The sequence below is a fragment of the Scomber japonicus genome, chromosome 8 (genome assembly GCF_027409825.1).
Source record: "Scomber japonicus isolate fScoJap1 chromosome 8, fScoJap1.pri, whole genome shotgun sequence".
Taxonomy (NCBI): domain Eukaryota; kingdom Metazoa; phylum Chordata; class Actinopteri; order Scombriformes; family Scombridae; genus Scomber; species Scomber japonicus.
Window position 1 is genome coordinate 11,711,005 of NC_070585.1, and position 21,463 is coordinate 11,732,467.

The window sequence follows — 21,463 nt, forward strand, 5'->3', positions numbered from 1 at the left end:
CCTCCCCAGGGGACACTAATGTTAGCCTGAACAGGGGAGCTCCACAAGAGCAGAAAGAGAACCAACATCTGGGGCCTCCTGCTACCCTGTCCTTATATCTGTGACCTTATTTATTTCATGAACTTTATTTATCCAGGGAGATGCTCCTGATCAGGAACATTCTGTCATATTTATACAGTTAACACGTTTTACATCTGGGACCTGCTCAGTACATTCACTGCTGTCATTGGGGGGATAGGTGGGGGTTGTTACTTCTGGGATTCACTGTTAAGTGTACTCCACTTATTCCTCCGCATGTTTTCATTTATTGACTTGAATTTGGATGTTTATTTTTTTCGTAAGTCTTTTGTTCATTAATCTCATTTCCACACATTCTTGATCACAGCACAGTATTATAGTATTATTACTGATTTCTATTTTTTTCCTGCCAACTGCATGAATACCTGCTGTGCCAAAGTATTCCTGGTTGGGAATCACTATTGGATACTGTAGTAGGCCACTTAACCCTAAACCTAATATAAATACAGTAGAAATGCACACACAGACAGTATATCTGTCTAAAGCTAAAAAATGTTTATTTTCTGTACAACTGCTGTAACATTTTGTTTTATTATCTGTAGCACTGTTGTATACCTTTATCTTCACTGCAGCACAACCTCATTAAAGTTTCATCCATGCAAGTCTTTTCTTCTAAAGTCTAAGTCGACACAAAAGTCCACCCAAAAATGGTGCAATAAAAACAAGAAAAGCTTTTTATCCATGTATGTCACCTGAGTACATAGATGCTTGCTATACCTTTTGTTGTAATTCTAATTGTACGGGTTTGATATCATAATAAAAAGCAAAAAAGGAAAAAAAATAAATTTAAATATTTCTCACTGCAGCAGAGATATGAACTAAGAATATATTATATGAAATTAATATTTATTTGTCAGTTACTTTATGTCATTCTCATGTATATTGCAAGGTATTAATAATACAATACTGATGTAATATTTGACATTTTTACAGGAAAATAATAAAGAGACTTTGCTATACTCTACATTCTAATTAACTGATTTTATTGCTGCACTAAAATTCTGCCAACCTGTCTCACTCAACCCATCAGGACCTTTTATAAAACCACAGAGACCGAGGAGGTGAAGAGGAGGGGTGAGAGAAAGAGGAAGCCCATCCTGATTTTCTATATATACCCCAATCCCAATAGTAGCTGTGTCTCCGTGTTGCAGCTTGCGAGCCAGAGCAAAGACACAGGAGTCCGGCTCAATAAGGAGCCTCTTTGTCTAACTATATAGTTCCCAACAGGGGTATGGTCGATGTTGTATAACACAGGGGGTCCAGAACACTGAGTCTCACTATCAAGTTAGAAAAACATTTGTTCTAGGTATTGTGAAACAGTGGTAAAGAAAGGAGAGAAGGAAACCTGTGTCACTTTGTTTTCTGTAATAATATACTGCCTCCTGTGAGGGTGTAAGAGTGAAGGGAGTCTCAGTGATATTATAATTGCTCATTTTGTTCCTTGTTTTCGTGTAGGCTTACTGTGGAGACCTAGCAGGAAGTGTTTGTGGGAAAGTGAGACTGCGGATAAGTGCTGTGTGAGAAAGAGACAGTTGTTTTCTGTGTTGTTTTGAAATGTCTCGCTGTTTAAGAGAGCGTCATGCTCATTTCAGCTCCCAAAGGCTCCTGAAATCCACCTAATGGGATTCAAAGGGAAGGTTTTAGTCTGCTAAATACATGTCATTCGCACTTTATATTGCTGCTAAACATTTTCCAAAGCCCCTTAAGCTTTCATTTTGACGTCCCTCCTTCCAGACGGCCTCCCTTTATATTGCTTCACAATTAAATTTTCTACTACATTTTCTACCAGGAACGTTTCTTCAATTCCCTTATTTTGACATTGACTGTACCAAACTCTATTTAAAATTAGATTATCTATCTCGAAAATACATTTCTCCTAAACGAATTCCCCTCTAACAAAACATCTAAACACAAAAATATCTAATAAACCAAACCTAATCATCTATAATATATAAATATTATTCTGAGAGCATTTTTGGTGCCCCTTTCTTCTAGTTAAGGTCCCATCACAGGAAACACCATGTCCAACACAGAAAGTTTAATTAGATTGTTGTATAAAATTAATAAACACTGTAAACTGTGACTACAAAACAAATGGGATCCACAAATGTAGATTGCACCTTTCACATCTAGCTGATATATGATCCATAGAGGTTCGTACTGGCAGCAGTACATAGTGCCAGTACACAGAAAGTTGATGAGTGCATCTGTTAGCGCTCAATACCTGACCGAAAATGGTGCCAATTTAGTCTAATTAGAATTACTTGGCTGGCACCAGTAGTTGTCTTTCTCCCACTGGCCCCGCCTGCGAGTTCCTCTCACCCCAAACACTTTACATTGTGATGACATCACAGAGGAAAGTTTTAAAAATATAAAACCTTTCAAGGATCAACAATTCATATCAGAAAAAGTCACTGAGCTTTTTTATAGTTGGAGGTTTCCTGTCAGCAGTTAACTATCTGGAATCTGTCCAAATGTTTTACAGACAGAGCCCTATCTAACTCGTATCATACATCCATAATCTGTTAGTTTAAACATTAAAAAAACCTATATTGTCCTTTAAAGCTTAGTATATATTTTGACCACTTGGGGCAGCACAACAGGCTGAATTCACTACACTGACATGTCATTGCCTTATAAAAGTAATATGGAAAACAGTGTCTATTTACACATCCCTCACAGACAGAACAATTAGCATTCATTTTTGTTTACAGCCAGCCGGCAAATATAAGTCAAATATTCACACTTTTTAGCTCTGTTTTGGTCTCCACCAGCTCCTGAGTAAATGTTGGTTCACACTAGTCGCTAACCTGGTGCGCTAGCCCTTTGGTGCTTGATAGGTGTACAGAGGGTTTATGGATTGTTCACTAAAAACAGCTATCTGCTGTAGCTAGAAGTGACGGTGATGACATTGGTAAGTTAACAATAACAATGCTGTTTGTAGAACCAAAACAATAAACTGAAAGATGCTAAAATGCTGTATAAATCTGCTGGTAACTGCAGAGTCAAGTGATAAACTTCTTTGGGTGTTTCACTTCAAGTGGCGCCTTTCATATTGCACGTAGTAATTTTATTTGAAATCAAGATTAGTGCAGCTTTAAATCTGACTGCTATTCATACAGCTTTAAACTTTGCAAGAACAATCTGGTTTAGTTTTTAAGAAAGTTACAAGCAAATCAATAAACATGCTTTCTTTTTCTCCTTGACATACTGCCTAATCATGACTCCTTTGATCCTTATGAGCACAATACTGAAAAACAAAAGAAGTCTCCATTATTAATATAGCAAAGTAATACTGCCTTAATAACTCTTTTCGAGGCTGGGAGCAAAGATTTGTTGATATAGTTCATTTATGTGCGAAGAGAAAGTTCTTTTTTATGTATACCCACTAGCTGATCTGCAACTGTAGCAAGTTGGTATATTAACAGGGCAGATGTTTGCTGCCATGGGACCTTGAGCAAGCATGTTCCACTCTAGGGACAGTCTCTTTCTGTAAATGTTAAGTTTGTGAATAGCTGTTAATTAACAGAGAGAACTGGACTGGACTGAAATTCTTCAAGGACTAGAAAATGGTCTTTCACAACTACCTCTCCTTTTCATCTTCCGCTTTCCCTCTGGCATTCTTTTTAGCACCCCTTTGTATTCTGATGTTTTTACCCTCTGCACAGGAAAAGCTGACCAAACTGAAACAGAACAGTCACATGCATGAGTGTGTGGTTATGTGTGCGTGTGCGTGTGTATGTAGGGTGTTTGTCCCCAGCGGCATGCAAGGACGGGACGACTACGAGGAGTGTGTTCTGAGCTGTGAAGTGGGTGTCTGTCAGGATAACAGCAACACAGCAGTATGTATGATAACAGCACACATACACACCAGCATACACGCTTCCTTCTCACCCGCAAAACTCCAACTGTGTGTCATGCTTTGTCAAAATGCCGACAGAAGTCCCCCTCTGGCGCTGCCATGAGAAGCTCACTGCTGCTCTTATAAATAAAACAGGCGAGTAAAAATGCAAAACACACAGATGCCCATATAAAAACACACACGCAGGCCACAAGACATGAGAAATGTCAACTAAAGTCATTAATCAAAGACTTTCTCGTCATAGATCTCATTTTAAATATTCACCAATCTTTTCTGCCTCTGTCTCTCTGTCACACTCACACAAATAATGTATCACAGAGTTTCCCCTCCACGGAAAATAGAAGGAGGAAGATGAGGAAGCGGAGGCAGGACTGGCTATGTTGATTGATGGCGACGAGAAATGTGGCGGGGTGTCAGTTGGAGACGCACATTTTATCCCTGACTCAAACGCAAGACATCGGAAGGGAGACACACTCAAACACACACCCATCTGACACATTCAAACACACACCCATCTGAAACCTTTAAGACTTAATCTGTCACACCAGAACTGACAGGCTGACGTGAAATGGGAGAAAGGAGAACACCACGGGGACCAAAGAACAGACAAAAATACATAAAAGCCACACAGACACTCAAACTTACACAAGGGTCCCAACCCTTTTTTTTTAAAAGACACAGGCAGTCAAAAGCTGGCTCTGTATCCCTCAGAGACTGGACCCAGGTGAAACCGAGGGATGCTGGCACATTGCTCTCTACAATGGCCCAGATAAACAAAGAGATCACACACACACACACATACACACACACACACACACACACACACACACTATGGTCCAGTACAAAGCTTATATAATGTATTTTCCACTAACATGGTAACTGCACACTCATCTTCCCTGGGGTGAACTCTGCTCAGCTGGAGCAGACATGAATGCTGGGAGATGTTGGAGGATGTGTGGGTGGAGGGGATGAGAGAGAGGAGGAATACGTACAGCGGTGCACCGACCAGCTTCCTTTAAGACCAGTAGGTCTAATGAAAGGGCAAAACACGGTAACAAGGTCACACCAGGAAGTGTAAACACAAGCGTAAACAAACACTGACGCAAAAGCACATGAACGCCACGAAACATTCCTACTTTTTCTCAATTGCACACATATACATTGCGTGCATGGGAGATGACATTTTTTTAAACATCACATTTCCAAGGTCATCTGCTATGTCATCACACCCCGCTGGCCTCCAGCACATGAGATTCAAACATCTCTCACTGGCTTTCTCCGTACTACTACTACCCCACACAAACAGCAGCAGAGGAGCATGTATCATATTACAGGGGCAGTGCATTGCAGCTCCATGTTTACTCATCTATCACTTCCTCTATTATACCCCTCCCTTATCTCAGGCAGAGGGATTGAGAGTCAGAGGGTAGGTTACAAGAGTGGGAGCGGGTGTGAAAGAGACATCGGATTGGCTGACCTCACCTCTTAGCATTTCGAAGCTCACTTTTTTATGCTTTTTATAATTTAAATGTTTGAAAACAGGAGCAGAGACTCTTCTGCTCACATGATTGAGATGTCACATCATACCACTCAAATAGTTGATGATGTGTTTGATTTTGTGGACAGAGGCAGTGCATGGAATATATGAGTAGTGCATAAGCAGCTGCTAATATGAGAAATCTAAACCAGAGTAATGAGCAAGATAATGTTTGTGCATTCTTGAGCTTGGAAAAAGTACTTTGAGAAAAAAATCCCAACTCAAGCTCCACTTAATGGCTTTTTCCAGGGCTTTTGATCACATCTTGCACTCTTTATCAGCAACTTGCAGAGTTTTCTTGCAGAGAATGCTACTGTATTAATAAGGTACTTATACTGTTCCTTTAAATAACAGAATTTTCTGACACAGAAGGGATTATTTTCAGTACATTGTACATTTATGTAATTTGATGGCTAATCTTTATGTCTTTAAACATCTGTTAATCCCAGCCTACTTTGTTCATTTCTCTCCCAGTAATCCATTGTCTTGCTTTAAACCCTATAAAGAACTGCAAAAGCTCCTTTTTTTTTGTTAACTCACACATCTCTCAGAATATATTTTATCTTGCGCTGTTTGTTTGTTTCACCAATATAATTTGTGATATTTTTTCTGGAAATGTCCATCTTTTGTATCCTGTATTTGATATTTTGTCAATAAAGTTAGATCTTAAAACTCTGAGAAAGAGATTCTGAGTAAAATGTCATTCTTAACCCTTCGCCTAAATATTTAATACAAATTGAGAGCAGTAGATGGCTAATCATTGTAAAGTTTCCCTGCACTTAGAGTGAAATGATCAAAGTGGATGGTGATGTGATAGAGCAGTGAGTGATTGAGTGAGTAAGTGAGTGAGTGACTGAGTGAGTGACTGAGTGAGTGAGTGAGTCAGTGAGTGAGTGAGTGAGTGAACATGCATTAATGGCTGTCTTTATGCTCCTTGCCATACACAGAGGATATAGGTCGTCTCTATAAGCTGTGACCGACCCTGGCTTGGACCGCCACATACTGTACAGTACACTGTACCACAGTATCTTCCTTTCTGTGCCAGAGGGCTGAGGACAGAGTGTGCACAGGAAGGAGGGCAACCATGCAAAGCTAAATAATGCAGTGGCTCAGTCTCCACATTATGACCTAGTAAATGGCTGGTTATACAAACACTCAGACCCTTCTGGGCTGCCCCGTCTGACAGCACAATCAGCAGGATGAATCGACCAGCTCTTATGAACTCATTTATTGCTATAATAGCCAGGGTCAGTTCACTCAATTCAACTTTTTTAAAACTCTGCGCAACTACAGGGCAATAACTATATATGTGCTGGGTGTGTTACATGGAAAGGGTTTTGGCTATTTGAGGAAATCCCACCCTCTGAATTAAGTAAATTGTAGGTCAATTACATCTGATTTTGCCTCAGAAAAAGCCCATTTCCACTGAGCATAAAGGCAGTGTGAATAAGTGGAATATATGAGGGGAAACAAGACTGAGGGGCAATGGAAGATACTTGTCATGCATCTCCACATAAACTCAGTGTCTACTGGCATGTTGTCGGCCTGTGTATTGACAGCTCGAGCAATAAGGAAAGCAGAATGAGTGAAACTAGGAGTGCTTCTCTCCAGGCAGGCAGATAATCATACACATAAAAGATGGAAATCATCTGCATCAGTAATCTCTACATCTACCTCATATCAACATTTTAAGAATGGCTCCAACAACTTCATGCACTGTGACAAATCTGCAGTGGGGCTACAGTATGCAGCCCCACTACTGGGCAATCTAACTTCTGCACACATGTGTAGGCTACTGTAGGCTGTGTGTGTCAGGGACAGCAGCCTAAACATTCATGTCACACGCTTAAAGTAAGCAACTCACAACCCCCTTTGGCGTCCCACCCTACCTTCGGTGTGGCAAGTGGAGGATAGGATGGTGCTCGGAGGGCGGAAGAGGTACGGGAGATAACGGGAAAAACATTTCATCTTCTTCTCCGATGCTTGCCGACGGGTGAAGAGCGTTTCGTTGCGGGCTCCACATCCGCACTGTCGCCTCGACAGCCAGTCAGAAAGGAACCAGGGGGGTGCGGGAGGGGAAAGAGGCTCTCTGTCCGCGGCGCAGGGGGCTATGACAGCATCACTTTTCGCAGGCAGACAGGGCAGTCAGTCAGGCAGGCAGGCAGGCAGGCAGCAGGCTCCGGTGAAGCTGCGCGCCGCCCGGGGAGCAAGCAGCAAGGTGTCAGCTCGCCTCCGTGTCCGTGTCGGTGTAGTTTACTGCGTGCTGCCGGACGGAGAGCAGGACAGGGGGTCGCTTCTGTCTTTTCAGATGGGAGGTCAAGTGTATGGGTGGTCTGCCGGTGTAACACCCTCCCTTGTGCTTGAAAAACAGAGTAATTAGCCTTCAGCTGATTGGTCTGGTTATGATGCAGATGTTGTTTCCCCCCCACAATGTTCCCGTATAGGGCTAAATGTTAAATATATAGCCTAATACATAGGATATTTTATAGTAGGTTATGCTGTTATAGCCTATTTCTATCCTATCCCGACACCAGTAGCCTATAGGTCAGTGTTGCTACCAAGTTATCCTAAGATAACTGTGTGTGGTGCAAATAAGCCAGAACTTGATGAATCATAGACAAAACTTGTTTCCAACTGCTGACCAGGTTATCGATTAGCTGGTTTGGCGCCATCTTGTGACAACATGCCATATTAAAAGTAGGCTATAAACATCACACACAAACACACACACGCACACACAAAACAAGTTTAAAATGTTGAACTTACCTGTTAAATTCATGCTCACGAGCTTCAGCTTTTAAGGATAGGCTATTGCAAGACAATATAAAAAAAAATAATGAAAAGCTTTACAAATCGCACTCGTCTATTCCAACATCTAGAACTACATACAACACGCTTGACAATATATATACGGACAAATACTCGTTTTCAATCATAATAGTGAGGTTTTTAATCAATTAGTAACTGTAAATGATGTTTTTATTGAAGTTCTCGCGACATCTCGCGAGATTTGAGTGTGAACTAATGCCAGCGGAAGTAGTTTACGATCTCTTTTCCGCCGGCCATAGAGGAGCAGACGGCAGGGTAAGATTTTAAGGCAGACTATTTCACTAAAGTATCGCCTTCCATCCTGTGTATAATATCAATATGTGTCCCTGAGAAAGTCTAAACACATTCTAAAGGTTGTTACCATTCAGATACTGCCAATATTGCCTCCATGTCGACGATATATTACTAAATAAAAACTGAGTATCTAGACGCTGTGTAGGTCCATCAGTATCCGCATGTCGGCTCCGGTAAATGACTGTGTCAGACTCCAAGTGTTTGCTTCATTTTCAATTTATAGTGGTTTATCTTTAGTCTGAAGCGTGCTTGATGTTAATTCCGAGTAAACGTTAGCGCTGGAATAATCGTAAAGCTCCCGTATGCCCGCTTTATTATGCTAACATGTTAGCGTCTTGTCGCTAGCCTAGCCAGCCGAGGTAGCATGAGATTTTTCAGTCAAAAACGTGATGGTGGTTCAGAGTGATTTGGAAGAGCCGTCGCACAAAATTACCTCAAGTTTTAGGAAAGGTGCAGAGCGTGAAACTTGACATTGAAGTATTATAATGGATGTAATTTGCTGTGGAAAAACCAACCTTGAGTTCAGTACTGGCATGTAAAGATCAGCATTCAGTTAATGGTGAATTGTCCTGAGTTTCCTCGAGTATCTGTTCTAAAAGTAACAGTATATCTTGAGCACCTGCATCTTTGTTAATGATGTAGTTGCTGTTTCAACAAGTGTCGAACTTGTGAAGCACGTTTCAACATCAAAGCTATTCAAAGTGCTAAAAAGGTATCCAGATAAAATTGGAAATAAACGTAAGAAAATATTTTAAAAAACATTGTAAAAAGACTATCAATGGAAGTGGACAAAGTAAACTGAAGAATGAAACATATCCAAGAGAAGAAAAGTTAAGGGGCAGTTTCAGATAGTATTCAAGTCTCAAGTTTGCTGTGTTAAAAAAATGCTGCAGCAAACACAAATCTTAAGCTTTGAGTAGTTGACCTGCAGTTTTCTTGGAGTTTCGTCCATATGCTGATGCTCAATGTTAAGTTGTAACTCTGAGGACAGAAAGCAGATCTGGATGGACCATAATATAGTAGACCATTTTGGCCTTAAGTCTTTCAGTGCTTCATAAATTAACAGCAAAATTTTTAATTCATTTCTCCTGTGTGTGTGTCTCCTGTAGCATCATGAAGCTGAATCCATTTGTAACGTCCTCCCGCCGCAAGAACCGCAAGAGGCACTTCAATGCCCCCTCACACATCAGGAGGAAGATTATGTCTTCCCCACTGTCTAAGGAGCTCCGCCAGAAGTACAATGTGAGGTCCATGCCCATCCGCAAAGATGACGAAGTCCAGGTACTGCAGATTGTCCAGCTGAATATCTGTTGTGAATTATGTTAAACTGTAAGCTATATTTGCTTGACTTTCTTCCTCTGTTCACAAACAGGTTGTCCGTGGACACTACAAAGGCCAACAGATCGGCAAAGTTGTGCAGGTCTACAGGAAGAAGTACGTCATCTACATCGAGCGTGTCCAGAGAGAGAAGGCCAATGGAACCACAGTCCATGTCGGCATCCACCCCAGCAAGGTGAGACTCAAATTATATAGGTCTCTAAAATGATGCATGTCTGCTTCAATTGACATAAGACAGAAGTGCAAAAGTTTTCACCACTGTAGGTTATAGTGAAGTCAGTGCATGCAAACTTCTGATAAGCTCTGTGCACATGTCATTTTCATCTCGTTTATGTGAGGTTAATATTGGTCACAACAACTTTTTATGGTATCTTTCCCTGTTCTTGAACTTCTGAGACACCAGTGAAGTTTTCTTTTTGTTGATCAGAAGTTCTGTCTGGCCTTGTGTGCACTCTGCAATTGAATTTAGAGGGGAGCTTTAGTGTGGCGGGTCTTTGTCAGTGTTGGATTGAAAATACCAGACCCCACATTATTTCCCCCTTTCTTTGTACCATGGTGTAAACTTTCAGGCTGAGAGACTTTATAATTTACTGAAGTATTGTATGAGAGAGACAGAGGTTGATTGAAAATTGTTGAGGCTGTATGTTTTTTTCTGCGTAGGGCTCCAATATATTGTTAGGTGTCTGGTGTTTTGTCAACCCTATTTACACTTGTGAGGAACACTTCCCGCAAGGCTTTAAATTTTCCTCTCCGTTCTTTCCACAATTTAAGCCTTGATTTAAGTCCATCAGAAAGTCCTGACATTAAAGTATAACATTAATGAGCAAAGTTTTTAACTGTTACAACTAAAGTGAGTTACAAAAGTGTAACAATCATGCACAACCTTTTCTCAGCAATCAAGCAATTTTACTTTAACATATTTTATTGCAAAATTCCATGTTCAGATGTTTCAATATTCGTGAAAGGAGAAAAGGACCTTTTTTCCCCAGTTTAAAGCATAGGATCAAGTTAGATTCATGTTGTGACTTGAATTAGAAATCACTAAGTGTAGAAGGACAAATTGATTGGAATAACAGAAACTCGTGTACATTGTAATGCAATCCACTCAATCAACCCTGTAGGAAATTCTGCCTTTGTCTATTATATAGTCTAGTGGATTGAATTATACTGTAACAATATCTTTGCTTGACTGCATATTTAATCATTATGAACAGTCAGAATGTTGTTGATATAATGCAGCAGTACACTACAGCATCATTTTCAAATGCACCATTTCCAAAGGATTATAAAGTAACAGGTGTAAAAGAAGAGAAAAAAATAGGTGTAATTAATAAAATTAAGTATAACAGTCCTGGTATTGTGCGGGCTGCTGGTACCCTGTCCAGATTTATTGGCACACTTGACTACAACAGAGCTCTCATTAATGTTTGTGCCAACACATGCTTTTCTTACTACAGGTCAAGTCAAAATGTCTCACAGCAGGACAGTTTTATAGAAGGAAGTATTGCTCTGACAATGTTTGTGTTCAACACATTGCTGTCGATCCCTTGTTTTAATCCACCTGCTTTGCCTCCTTTTTGTTCCACCATGTATTTAATGTGTGTTTTTCTAAAACTTGAACTGGTTCACTGCAGCGAGCAGATTAATTTCTATTAATCAAATGCAAATCATGTCAGATACAAGTATATGTGAACTGGCATGAATTCTGATACTGCTAGTGGAGCATTTGCCTCCGGTAGTGTAGCTTCTCAGTACACAACCTCAGCATTCAGGTACATTTCTACTACAGAGCCTTTTTCAGATATTTTGACATGGAGAGCAGAAAAAGCCACAGATACAACTAAAACCAACAATGGGGGTTGTCATTTAATTTAAGTGTCCTGTTAGCTGAATGTTCAGCCAGAATGCACAACAGGGGCCTTGGAAATACTTGGGTGTTAAGTAGTCCAATAGACCATAGTGCTTTTTTTCCTCCAGGCTTGGGGACGAGTCACGAAGCAGTTGAAACATAATTTTTAGGACTGTGTGCAGGACAGTTGTACAAGACAGCAGTGAACTGTCAGTACCAATTAATTTGGCTCACTGGAGCTCGGACATCCAGTCTAATGAGTTTTAGTACAGAGAGCAGGAAGGTCACCTAATAGAACTACTGCTGTTTGTGTTTCTTTAGACATTAGCCTGATATTTGCAGACAGCTGGCTAGTTAAAATTAGCTACCTGTCTGGTACTGACTTAATGAACTCAAGGGCACTGTTCACTGTATTCCTGTGGCTTCATCTCTCTAAGACATAATAAATGGATTGCAGCCACAATTATAAGTTACACCTGTGCTTTCCTGTCGTTACATGGTAATTAAGGGAAAGACTGCTTTTTGTGTTTTTAGATGGCAATGGCCATTGTCCTTTGACAAGAATAATATATTAAAAGGTGTGGTACAGCTACAAAGCATTTGTACATAACAAGGGCAAATTATGGACTCTAAAACCAAAACTATCGAGTGTAAGGTCTTCGTAACTTTCATAGTCTGAAGCCTGACTAGTAATGCCAGTTTTTAAGGATTCTACATTGTGTGCTTTAGTGATTTATAATTAAGACATCACTGCAGAGACCGTTTAATTTTCCTTGGCATCTACTGAAGTGGCTTACAACTGTCCCACAATATCTACCAGTTACTAGTGTAATCATAAATGTTATAAGTGGACAACCATGTACTGAACCAAGTAGATGTCTAATAGCAGATATTTTGTTTGGATGATTGGTAAACGTTATCAAATGGTAACAATGTAATTTTCTGTGTCTTTACAGGTGGTCATCACCAGGCTAAAGTTGGACAAGGACCGCAAGAAGATCCTGGAGCGCAAGGCTAAGTCTCGCGCCGATGGAAAGGAGAAGGGCAAATACAAGGAGGAAACCATTGAGAAAATGCAGGAGTGAAAATAATCTTTTGCTATGAATAAACTGTATAAATGGACCTCACTTTGTCTGTCTTGTGTTTAGTTGTAAACAAACCCACACATGATCATTCATGCAATTTCATTCTAGTTCATCAGTCTTGCAGTAGCTCAATGATTGAAGAAACTGATTTTTATGATACTGTGGTGTTTACTCTCCATGAAACATTTTAGAGAATAAGGCCTGTATGCAATAGAGTAAAATGCAGAAATGTTTAGCAGTTATGATCCATGTCCTTCAAAGGATTAAATGATATCAGAAACTGAGCTAACCAGATGATGGTGGAAGTCCAGACATGCAGAAGTCTGCATGTGATAATTGCATAACAATAATTTAATTGGATTTGGTGGAAGTCAGATTTCAGCATACAAGGAAGTTGCAAGCAGGCTGATGCTACTGGTAGCTCAAGGGTTCAGGGACCTTTTAGATCGATTTGATGTCATTCACATGAAATCAAATCAAATGCTACTTATGAAAAAATGAAATTGCATTTCCTTGGTAGTACAAATTCACAGGTTATGAAACAGCTTGAAAAACTAGCAGTATGAACATGGAAAATACATCAAATACATTAAGTTTATTTATCTAAAGGGTTGTACAGGAAAATAAGTATTTTCAGTTGGATACAATTGATAGTGTTTACTGATTATTAAAGATGGTGCATACTGCATAGGCATTAAGAGGAGAACCTTTCCATAAACGTTGCTTAAATTAGTGGGCCTGAGGACCTCCAGATGTCATTTAGGGGGTTTCACGGGGTCCACAGCAAAAATGGAAATAATTTTACAGTAACACAATGACAGAGTAGGCTATATGATTATTTTAATTATGGTCATTCATACACTTTCTGTAATAAAACATCTAAAAGAATGTGTAGATGAGATCCTGGGACAATATCTTATTAAATGGGAGTCCTTGGTCTAATTAATGTCCATTTAGGAGTCCTTCATGCGAAAAAGTTTGAGAACCGCTGATTTAAATGGTATTAACATGTGTAATGTTACCAAAGTAGCCTATAGGTGTCACTTTTTCTCACTGACTGAACTTTTGGAGGAAGTCTTTCTCGTGTAGGAAAACTATAACAAAGTAAAACTGTTGTGAAAACTCAGACATTTGCTCGTACAACTTTCAGTATTTACTCAAGAAAGACTGCCATCATCTTCTTGCTACTTTATTAACTTACTTACCCACTTCGGGGAGCCTTAAAACAGTAATAAAGTGTCAGGTAATAAGTAAGTAAGTGTCAAAGCAACACAACAGAGGGACTCCTGACGTCATCGCCTCTGTGGGTGCTGGTCATGTGATACGTGCTGCCTTCTCTCTGTCGTTACGTCGAGCAGCTGGACTCAGTTAAAGTTGTCCGAAGTACAAAGTTACTACTTCTGAGATACATTATTGGTGTTAAACTCACCGCCGCCATGGCAGGACTAAGTTTTGTGATCTCCATGTCTGTGGTGACGCTGTTTTGGGGTTTAGTTGGAGGAGTGCTGCCCTGGTTTATCCCCAAAGGACCAAACAGAGGGTGAGTTTGTTAGCTTCACCGAGTTAGCTCTCAGCTGGCTACAAACAGACATGCTCGCTTTTAAATAGTTTTGTTCGTATCTTGTGTTGTTCTGTGACTCCCATTTGACATATTAACAAATGTTTAAAATTGTGTAAAAGTTTTTCAACGTTGGCTTGAACGTTTTAAGAAAGTTGTGAGCTGTTCGACATTAAGCAAAAGTTAGTGTTAGCTTCCCGAGGCTAATCTGACAGACCTGCCTCCTCAGCTGGAGAAAAAGCTTCATCCTCGTTATCTCTTAATGTTAACCTTTTTTCCCCACATCTCACTACCATAGTTCTATATGGTTTTATTTCCTTTATATTTAGATACCACACTCAAGTGTAAATATACCCTATCTCTGGAAAATATGCCTATTGTAACTTCCTCTATTTGCCAGCCTGTCACTTGAATCACGAGATCCCCCTGTGTAAATGAATGTCTTGGATGTATTTAAAGCATTGTAAGCAGTCATTTGATGATAACTATGCCATTTTAAATGTTTTTCTCCTATTCCCACAGTGTGATTGTCACAATGCTGGTGTTAACTGCTGTTTGCTGTTACCTATTGTAAGTATTATCAGGTTTTTATCTTGCATTATGTTCATAGGTTGTGTTTATCTAATATAACTTGGGTTGGGAGAAAAGGTTTAAACATATACTTAAAATACAGTATAATTCATCAGACACACAAAGTACAGCTTCCAAAATGACCATGAAGTCAAATTGACACTCCTCTAAAACAGCTTCAATCAAAACTGAACAATATAATGTTTTAATATAATCTTCATTAAGGCAGGGTTTATTATTGCAGGCTGTTGTATTTAACCTTGTTAGTTTTAACTATGTGTGCTTAATGAACCGATTATAGGTCATTTGCTGTAAGTGCATATATGTACACAGAGCATATGATCAAAAAACCAAGTCAAAACCAAGAATCAGGTTTTTAAAATATTCATCATCAATACTGGAACCAATAGAGTTGATCCTGCTGACATAATTTGTGAGTATTGCTGTCACTGGAGTTAGTATTTTGATGAATAGAGCATTGGTGTGACACAGTAAATTATTTACCATCACAGCTGCATGTAAAGTGTGCAGCTGGTGTCTTGTTACATGTCAGATGGGCAAAAGAGGGCAGTAGAGACAAAGCACAAAGTTGCAGCCAAGTGAAGTTGTTTCCCAGAGGCCCCCTTACTTAATGCTGTATGAGATCATCTAACAAACAGGTCATCGTAAGAAATGTCCACCTAAATTCAGAATGAAATTTTGTTAGATGCTTTAAAAAAAACACACATTATTGATTTTTGTGTGTACAATATGTTGCTGTTGACACATGTAATCTTAACATTCACTCTTTTTTGTCAGCTGGCTGATTGCGATTCTGGCCCAGCTGAACCCCCTCTTTGGACCTGCCCTGTCCTCTGACACCATCTGGTACCTGAGATATCATTGGCCTTAACTGCCCCCCCCCCCCCCTCCACATCTCCAGGTAATGCAAGTAAGCCTCTTCTTTTAAAAGAGAAAAAATGGTAATCCTACATTTTACATATTTTATAGACATTTTTGATGCTTGACTCCAATTTCCTTAAACAAACACTTGAACTGTGCTCATTGTACTTTCCTTCGGCAGGGGAGGAGCTGACGCTGCTGCAAACCAATGGAGCACTCACCTTTCACTTCATGCGGAGGTTATTTCTCCTGAACCGCCTTAAACTCTGTTCCCTGTGTGATTACTGAGTGATGTCCACACTGGTGCCTTGTACAAAAGAAATCATTCCCAAAAGACTCTGAAAAATCTTGCTGAATGTGTTTTACGTTAAATTAAAGCAACCCTGATGTGGTGATGTTTGGTATATATTATGTATATTGTGTTTAATGCTATTGTGAGTATAAATTACCTTGCCATTAAAACGTTGTGTGGCTTGTTTGATATTATCTCCTTTTGTCTGTTTATGTTAGTGATGGATGTAATCCATTCAGTAGTTGTTAATTCATACATTTATAACCAAATACATTGGTCTCTAACTATTATATTTATTTTAAAATGTGTTAGCTCATGACCTTTTGCTGACGGTTTTGAGTCTAATGACACATTTCTTTCTAGCAAATGTCAACATAGAGTACATTTTCCTCTATTATGTGTACATGGGAAATACACATTTTTATTTTCATGATTCATTTTAATTATTCACCTAATTTGTATTAAACTGCATATATTTTAGTTGAAAGTTATTGACATACTAAAGCAGCTAAATAAGTGGATTTTTTTTATGTTTGTGGTAAATACTAAATAAGCGTTAAATGATATCAGTTTTACTGTACAGTCGAAGATGAAATGTGCCCTCCTACTTTCCGTAGTTCGAGCCGGCTACGTTGGCAACATGGCGTCGTCAAATGTCCACGTCCGAATATGTGAACAAGAAATACTCAAATACGACTTGGAAATCAAAGCTCTCATCCAGGTGCGAATATTTCTGTGGTAAGATTATTTGGTGGTTCGTGGCGAGACGCTGCTGTTTGAAACTGTCACTCAAACGTGTTTTTAGCATTGAGCTTTTCTGCTGCTGCTGCTTTCCAGCTGCAGCAGGTTGAGCTGCTGTCTGCAGGTGAGTGAAACAGCTGCGAGGTGGACAAGAAACTACATAACGTCGTCTACAGTATGGTCTTAAACTCTTTTCATTAAGTTGGAAAAGAGAATTGTCAATATAACCAAAGAAAAAATGGACCAGGCTGCCAGCTTGCTTGAAGTCAGTTTGAGAATACACACCCATTTATTTCTAGTAATATTAGGTTATATAATATAATTATATGTTATCGCTTTTTCGCACTTGACACACTGAGCTTCCTTATTTTCAAACATTTATAAATAATACTGTCGACCACTAGCATAGACTGAGCTTCTTGTTGCAGAAATGATGAATTGATTGGTTAATGGTGCAGAAGTATCAATCAAAACAATCAAATATTCACAGATGTATCTTCAATCTGCTGCTTTTCTCTGTTTTTATATTACTGTAAATGAAATAGTTTTTTTTTTTTATTGTTTCTAGGACAAAACAAGAAATCTAAAGACACTGACATGCCTGCATTATGTGATTTAATCAATGCTTTTTAAAAAAGAAGCACATTTGTCAGCCCAGTTAAACAGATATTATCACCTGACAGAATGAGGTACCTTATTTTAAATGTAAATTTAAATTTCAGTGGAAGTTCATCCAATTAATGCAACAGAGCAATGCAAATTGGCAAAATGCCACTAGTCCAGCAGTGTTTCCCTCAAAAAACTGCACCTATAAATGATGTAGTAGCTATGTGTAATCCTTGTTTTAATGTCTTACTAGGATATCAATGAGTGCACGGGCCCTCAGAACCAGCTGACAGAACTGAACGCAGAGGTGAAGAAGAGTTTTCACAACCTCAGATTGCGGATTCAGGTAAGAAAACAGGAGGAAACACTGTCTGTGAATATCTCACTACAGGCTGTGCATTAACCACTTGTGCTCGGTTTTATGGTTTTATGATAATAGATGGCTCAGAAGACTTATGTGATGTGTCGTTTCTTTGACAGGATTTAGAGCAGATGGCGATGGAGCAGGACAAAGAGTCCGACAAACAAGGCTTGATCGGTCAGGTGGAGGGACACAAAAAACAGATGCTGAGGTAATGTTTTGAAATTGAAATATTCCCCCATTCCCTGGCTTTTATAAATGTGACCTTTTGTGTATTTTTGTCATATTTCTGTGTTGATTACGTTGCCAATCTGATGGGAGAGAAGCCTGCTTAAACTTGCTTAATGCCTACTTTATGAAAAGATTTTTTGAATATACTCTACGTCTGTTTTTACAGTAACCAGACGACTTGGAGGAAAGCCAACCTGGCCAGCAAACTGTCCATCGACAATATGGAAAAGCAGGCGCTTCTTAGTGGATCAGATAGTGCTGCGAGACAGCGGTGAGCCAACAGCGTGCCTTGCTTGTTAGAGACAGTCTTGTAAATAAGAGGAATGAGCTTTTTTGTCTTGTTAAATTATCTTCAGACAACACACTAAATCCACACATTTAAAAAAAAACTCCCCACAAAACATCATCATCATCTCTACATTTCACATCTACCTCATCCTACACTTAACGCTCACTTGCGCAGTTATAGTAATTACATGTCGTGTTTTGAAACTGTTTCTCAGCAAGATGACCAAAGAGGGGCTGGCCCAGACAAGCAGTGACATTACAGAGAATCTGATGAGCATCAGCCGGATGATGGCCCAGCAGGTTCAGCAGAGCGAGGACACCATGACATCACTAGGTGAGAGAATCCGCCTTTCTCTTAATTCCGTTCAACTTTTTTTTTTAAATTCCAAATTAACACGCACATTTAATTCAGCGACCTCCTCAAGGACGATGCAAGAGACCAATGAGGAGTTTAAAACCATGACGGGGACCATCCAGCTTGGGAGGAAACTCATCACCAAGTACAACCGCAGGGAGCTCACTGATAAGCTGCTCATTTTCCTGGCGTTGGCCCTCTTCCTCGCTACAGTTCTCTACATCCTTAAAAAGAGGCTGTTCCCCTTCTTGTAGACCAGGTTTCTTTGAGGAGGCTCCACCATAACCACATACAGTACTTTCCCATGGTCAGCACAAATGATTTAAACAACTCTGAATGCTCCGTGTCATATTACACACACATTACACACCAGTGTCTCCTCACTGGAATGTGGACTGCTCACTGGTTAAACTGTGCCACTTCTGAGGGGGAAATACTGTCCGTACACACCTATAGCTCCATGCAGCATTCCTTCCAAACATTTTGCTCTACATAGGAAATTATATATTCTTCTTAAAGAGGATGTAATGTTGGCGGCACACATTGCCAAGATTATGTTCAGTTAGTGTGGCAGTAATGCTGTGCATTGCTTTTTATAGTCAGATGTAAGAGGACCTATGTTCATCTTTTCTTCTTTACATTCCTTATAAACACCCAGTACTGCATTCACATACTTATCTAATATGTGCAGTTCATATACTCGCAGATTGAAGTATAGAAAATGAATTTCAACTGTCAGACACCTCAAATATTTTCTTCAGATGTAGCTAATATGATGTTTGCAGATAATTTGCTTACAGCTGTAAAACTCATATTTAACACACACACACACACACACACACACACACACACACACACACACACACACACACACACACACACACACACACAATGACATCTTGTAGCAAAAGTCACTTTACGAAAAACTGACTAAAAGAATTCTCATCACAAAATAAATGCTGCCGTTAATTTCAGTTCTGCAACTTCTGTGACTTAGATGTCATGAGAACAGTATTAAGGATGTTTATGTTTAGAAACAATAGCAGGACTTTGTAATACTAAGAACTCTACTTCATATATTCCTCACTAGCTTTCAACAGAACTATAATAGTTTTGATTACATTTGTCGTCATCTTAAAGTGTGTTTGTGCAAAGGATGTATAAGAATTTTTTGCCATTGTTATTTATAATGATGTACTGTATAATTACTGTAATTTATTGCTGCATTATAATGAGTTAATGCTATTTTTGGAGAGAACAGAACTATTGAAATGCCTTACTTTACGAATTTACTTAGTAACCGCACTCACTCGCTTTGTGTGTGTCACTCGCTGGATGATCACAACGCTACACTATATTTGCACTTCAAAATGTCCTTATATTTAATTCAGTTGGCATGCAAGCTGAAAAAGTACTTTTTTTTCAAAGTAAGCGTGCACACTCTCTCCAGTCTCTGCCCATGTTCACTAGGCTCTGGTCTGCAGCAGAGCAGAAAAAGCTCAGAAAAGCAGTGGCAGCGATCACACTGGCAGAGATAGAACAGCATGCATCCCTGCCTTTCTTCAGATAAGACCCGGAAAAGCAGATTATTCCGACCCGTTTCCCTCTCCCTTTCCAGTGTGGGTGGAGGGTGAGGGGGGATATTTTTAGGTTTGCGTGGCTTTGTTATCTGACGTTGCCTTTTCAACACCTCGGAGGAGAGGGTGGCCAGAGGGGCTACATGACCTTGCTACCCTTTCTGCAATTCCCTGGCGTTGCTATTCTGTTTAACTATGTAAATGTTGTCAGTATTGATTACACATAAATAAGCCTTCTTGATGTTGGCTTGATGTTTAAAATGTGACTGAAGTGTGTATTTGTGTTGTTTTAAATGAGATAGAAGACAACAGAGTATGCGTGGAGAGACTTGAGAGATGCCTAAGCATCTCTTACTCATGTAAAGTGGTGGCAGTCGGGCACGGCCGGTTCCTAGCCTGTTCATATAACTACACACTTAGAAAAGGGCACGGGCTCTCTGTCAAGCAAATTGGACTATTCTTGCATTTAGCACTGTGATAATGCCAATCAAGTGTTTGGGTTTGTATCTAGACAAGTGGACTGCGGGTCTCAGGGGACTAAACTCTGCCCCAATCTGATGGCATAAACACAGGAACTAGACTGAATGAGTCTCTAAAACACAGCATTCATGAATTTGTTTCTCCAGTTAGAAGCTGTGAGCACTTATCTATGTGTCTAATAAATAAATAAATAATAAATACTTTATTTATGGATAGGGACAGTGCATATTGATGAACATCGATATTAAAACATCTCTGTAAATATGCCGGATTATAGCAAAACTGCTCATTTCCATCCGTAGTCCCTCCGTAGTCTATCTATACATATATATTAATTACATTTTAATGCTGAGTGTTAATCAAATGGTATTTCCACACATTAATGACTTACCAAAACAGAAAAAAGGTTTCAAAAAGGGAACTTTTAATAATCAAATACTGTCCAAAAATAGATAAATATCTTGGACCAGGTAACATCTTGAGTTCATCCCATATTAACAAACACGGTGACTCTTAATGATGGCTTTTTATGCATTGATCGTACAGAAATTGCTTGTACACCCAATTCAGTTAATGCAAATGATACATTTTTAATACTGTAAAAATGGTTCTGCACAGCATGATTTAAAACAATGTAATGCAGGTCAAGG

General features: G+C 39.5%; 4 protein-coding genes across 5 annotated transcripts in view; 3 read left to right on the forward strand and 1 right to left on the reverse strand.

The window, feature by feature from the left end:
* ppp2r2ba (protein phosphatase 2, regulatory subunit B, beta a) overlaps window positions 1–7,445 on the reverse strand; it is a 42,184-nt gene extending 34,739 nt beyond the window's left edge. The window contains exon 1 of the mRNA XM_053323417.1: window positions 7,367–7,445. Within this exon, the coding sequence (XP_053179392.1) occupies window positions 7,367–7,445 (79 nt within the window). The remainder of the gene's footprint in view (window positions 1–7,366) is intronic.
* A 1,078-nt stretch (window positions 7,446–8,523) lies between these two features.
* On the forward strand, window positions 8,524–12,909 carry rpl26 (ribosomal protein L26). Its single transcript, XM_053323415.1, has 4 exons — window positions 8,524–8,561; window positions 9,710–9,881; window positions 9,973–10,113; window positions 12,744–12,909. Exons 2-4 carry the CDS (start codon window positions 9,714–9,716, stop codon window positions 12,870–12,872), a joined length of 438 nt encoding a protein of 145 aa, XP_053179390.1. The 5' UTR covers window positions 8,524–8,561; window positions 9,710–9,713; the 3' UTR covers window positions 12,873–12,909.
* A 1,305-nt stretch (window positions 12,910–14,214) lies between these two features.
* Window positions 14,215–16,363, forward strand: atp6v0e1 (ATPase H+ transporting V0 subunit e1). 2 transcript variants are annotated; one of them, XM_053323860.1, is made up of 4 exons: window positions 14,215–14,412; window positions 14,953–15,000; window positions 15,799–15,931; window positions 16,064–16,363. In XM_053323860.1, exons 1-3 carry the CDS (start codon window positions 14,309–14,311, stop codon window positions 15,890–15,892), a joined length of 246 nt encoding a protein of 81 aa, XP_053179835.1. In that variant the 5' UTR covers window positions 14,215–14,308; the 3' UTR covers window positions 15,893–15,931; window positions 16,064–16,363. The 2 variants fall into 2 exon arrangements, with proteins under 2 accessions (XP_053179835.1, XP_053179834.1); XM_053323859.1 differs by having other exon boundaries at window positions 15,799–15,922.
* Window positions 16,364–16,808: 445 nt separating this feature from the next.
* LOC128363092 (vesicle transport protein SEC20-like) lies at window positions 16,809–19,593 on the forward strand. The gene is made up of 6 exons (XM_053323993.1): window positions 16,809–16,895; window positions 17,775–17,867; window positions 18,002–18,093; window positions 18,280–18,384; window positions 18,617–18,735; window positions 18,814–19,593. The coding sequence occupies exons 1-6, from the start codon at window positions 16,815–16,817 to the stop codon at window positions 19,008–19,010; spliced, it is 687 nt and encodes a 228-aa protein (XP_053179968.1). The 5' UTR covers window positions 16,809–16,814; the 3' UTR covers window positions 19,011–19,593.
* Window positions 19,594–21,463: the final 1,870 nt, after the last annotated feature.

Bases quoted from the DNA above. Each gene is read 5' to 3' on its own strand.
- atp6v0e1 (XM_053323860.1), top strand. From the start codon at position 14,309: ATGGCAGGACTAAGTTTTGTGATCTCCATGTCTGTGGTGACGCTGTTT. The intron at 14,413-14,952 runs GTGAGTTTGTTA...CTATTCCCACAG, and splicing joins CCCAAAGGACCAAACAGAGG to TGTGATTGTCACAATGCTGG. The intron at 15,001-15,798 runs GTAAGTATTATC...CTTTTTTGTCAG, and splicing joins GCTGTTTGCTGTTACCTATT to CTGGCTGATTGCGATTCTGG.
- LOC128363092 (XM_053323993.1), top strand. From the start codon at position 16,815: ATGGCGTCGTCAAATGTCCACGTCCGAATATGTGAACAAGAAATACTC. The intron at 16,896-17,774 runs GTGCGAATATTT...ATGTCTTACTAG, and splicing joins AAATCAAAGCTCTCATCCAG to GATATCAATGAGTGCACGGG. The intron at 17,868-18,001 runs GTAAGAAAACAG...TTTCTTTGACAG, and splicing joins ACCTCAGATTGCGGATTCAG to GATTTAGAGCAGATGGCGAT.
- rpl26 (XM_053323415.1), top strand. From the start codon at position 9,714: ATGAAGCTGAATCCATTTGTAACGTCCTCCCGCCGCAAGAACCGCAAG. The intron at 9,882-9,972 runs GTACTGCAGATT...GTTCACAAACAG, and splicing joins GCAAAGATGACGAAGTCCAG to GTTGTCCGTGGACACTACAA. The intron at 10,114-12,743 runs GTGAGACTCAAA...GTGTCTTTACAG, and splicing joins TCGGCATCCACCCCAGCAAG to GTGGTCATCACCAGGCTAAA.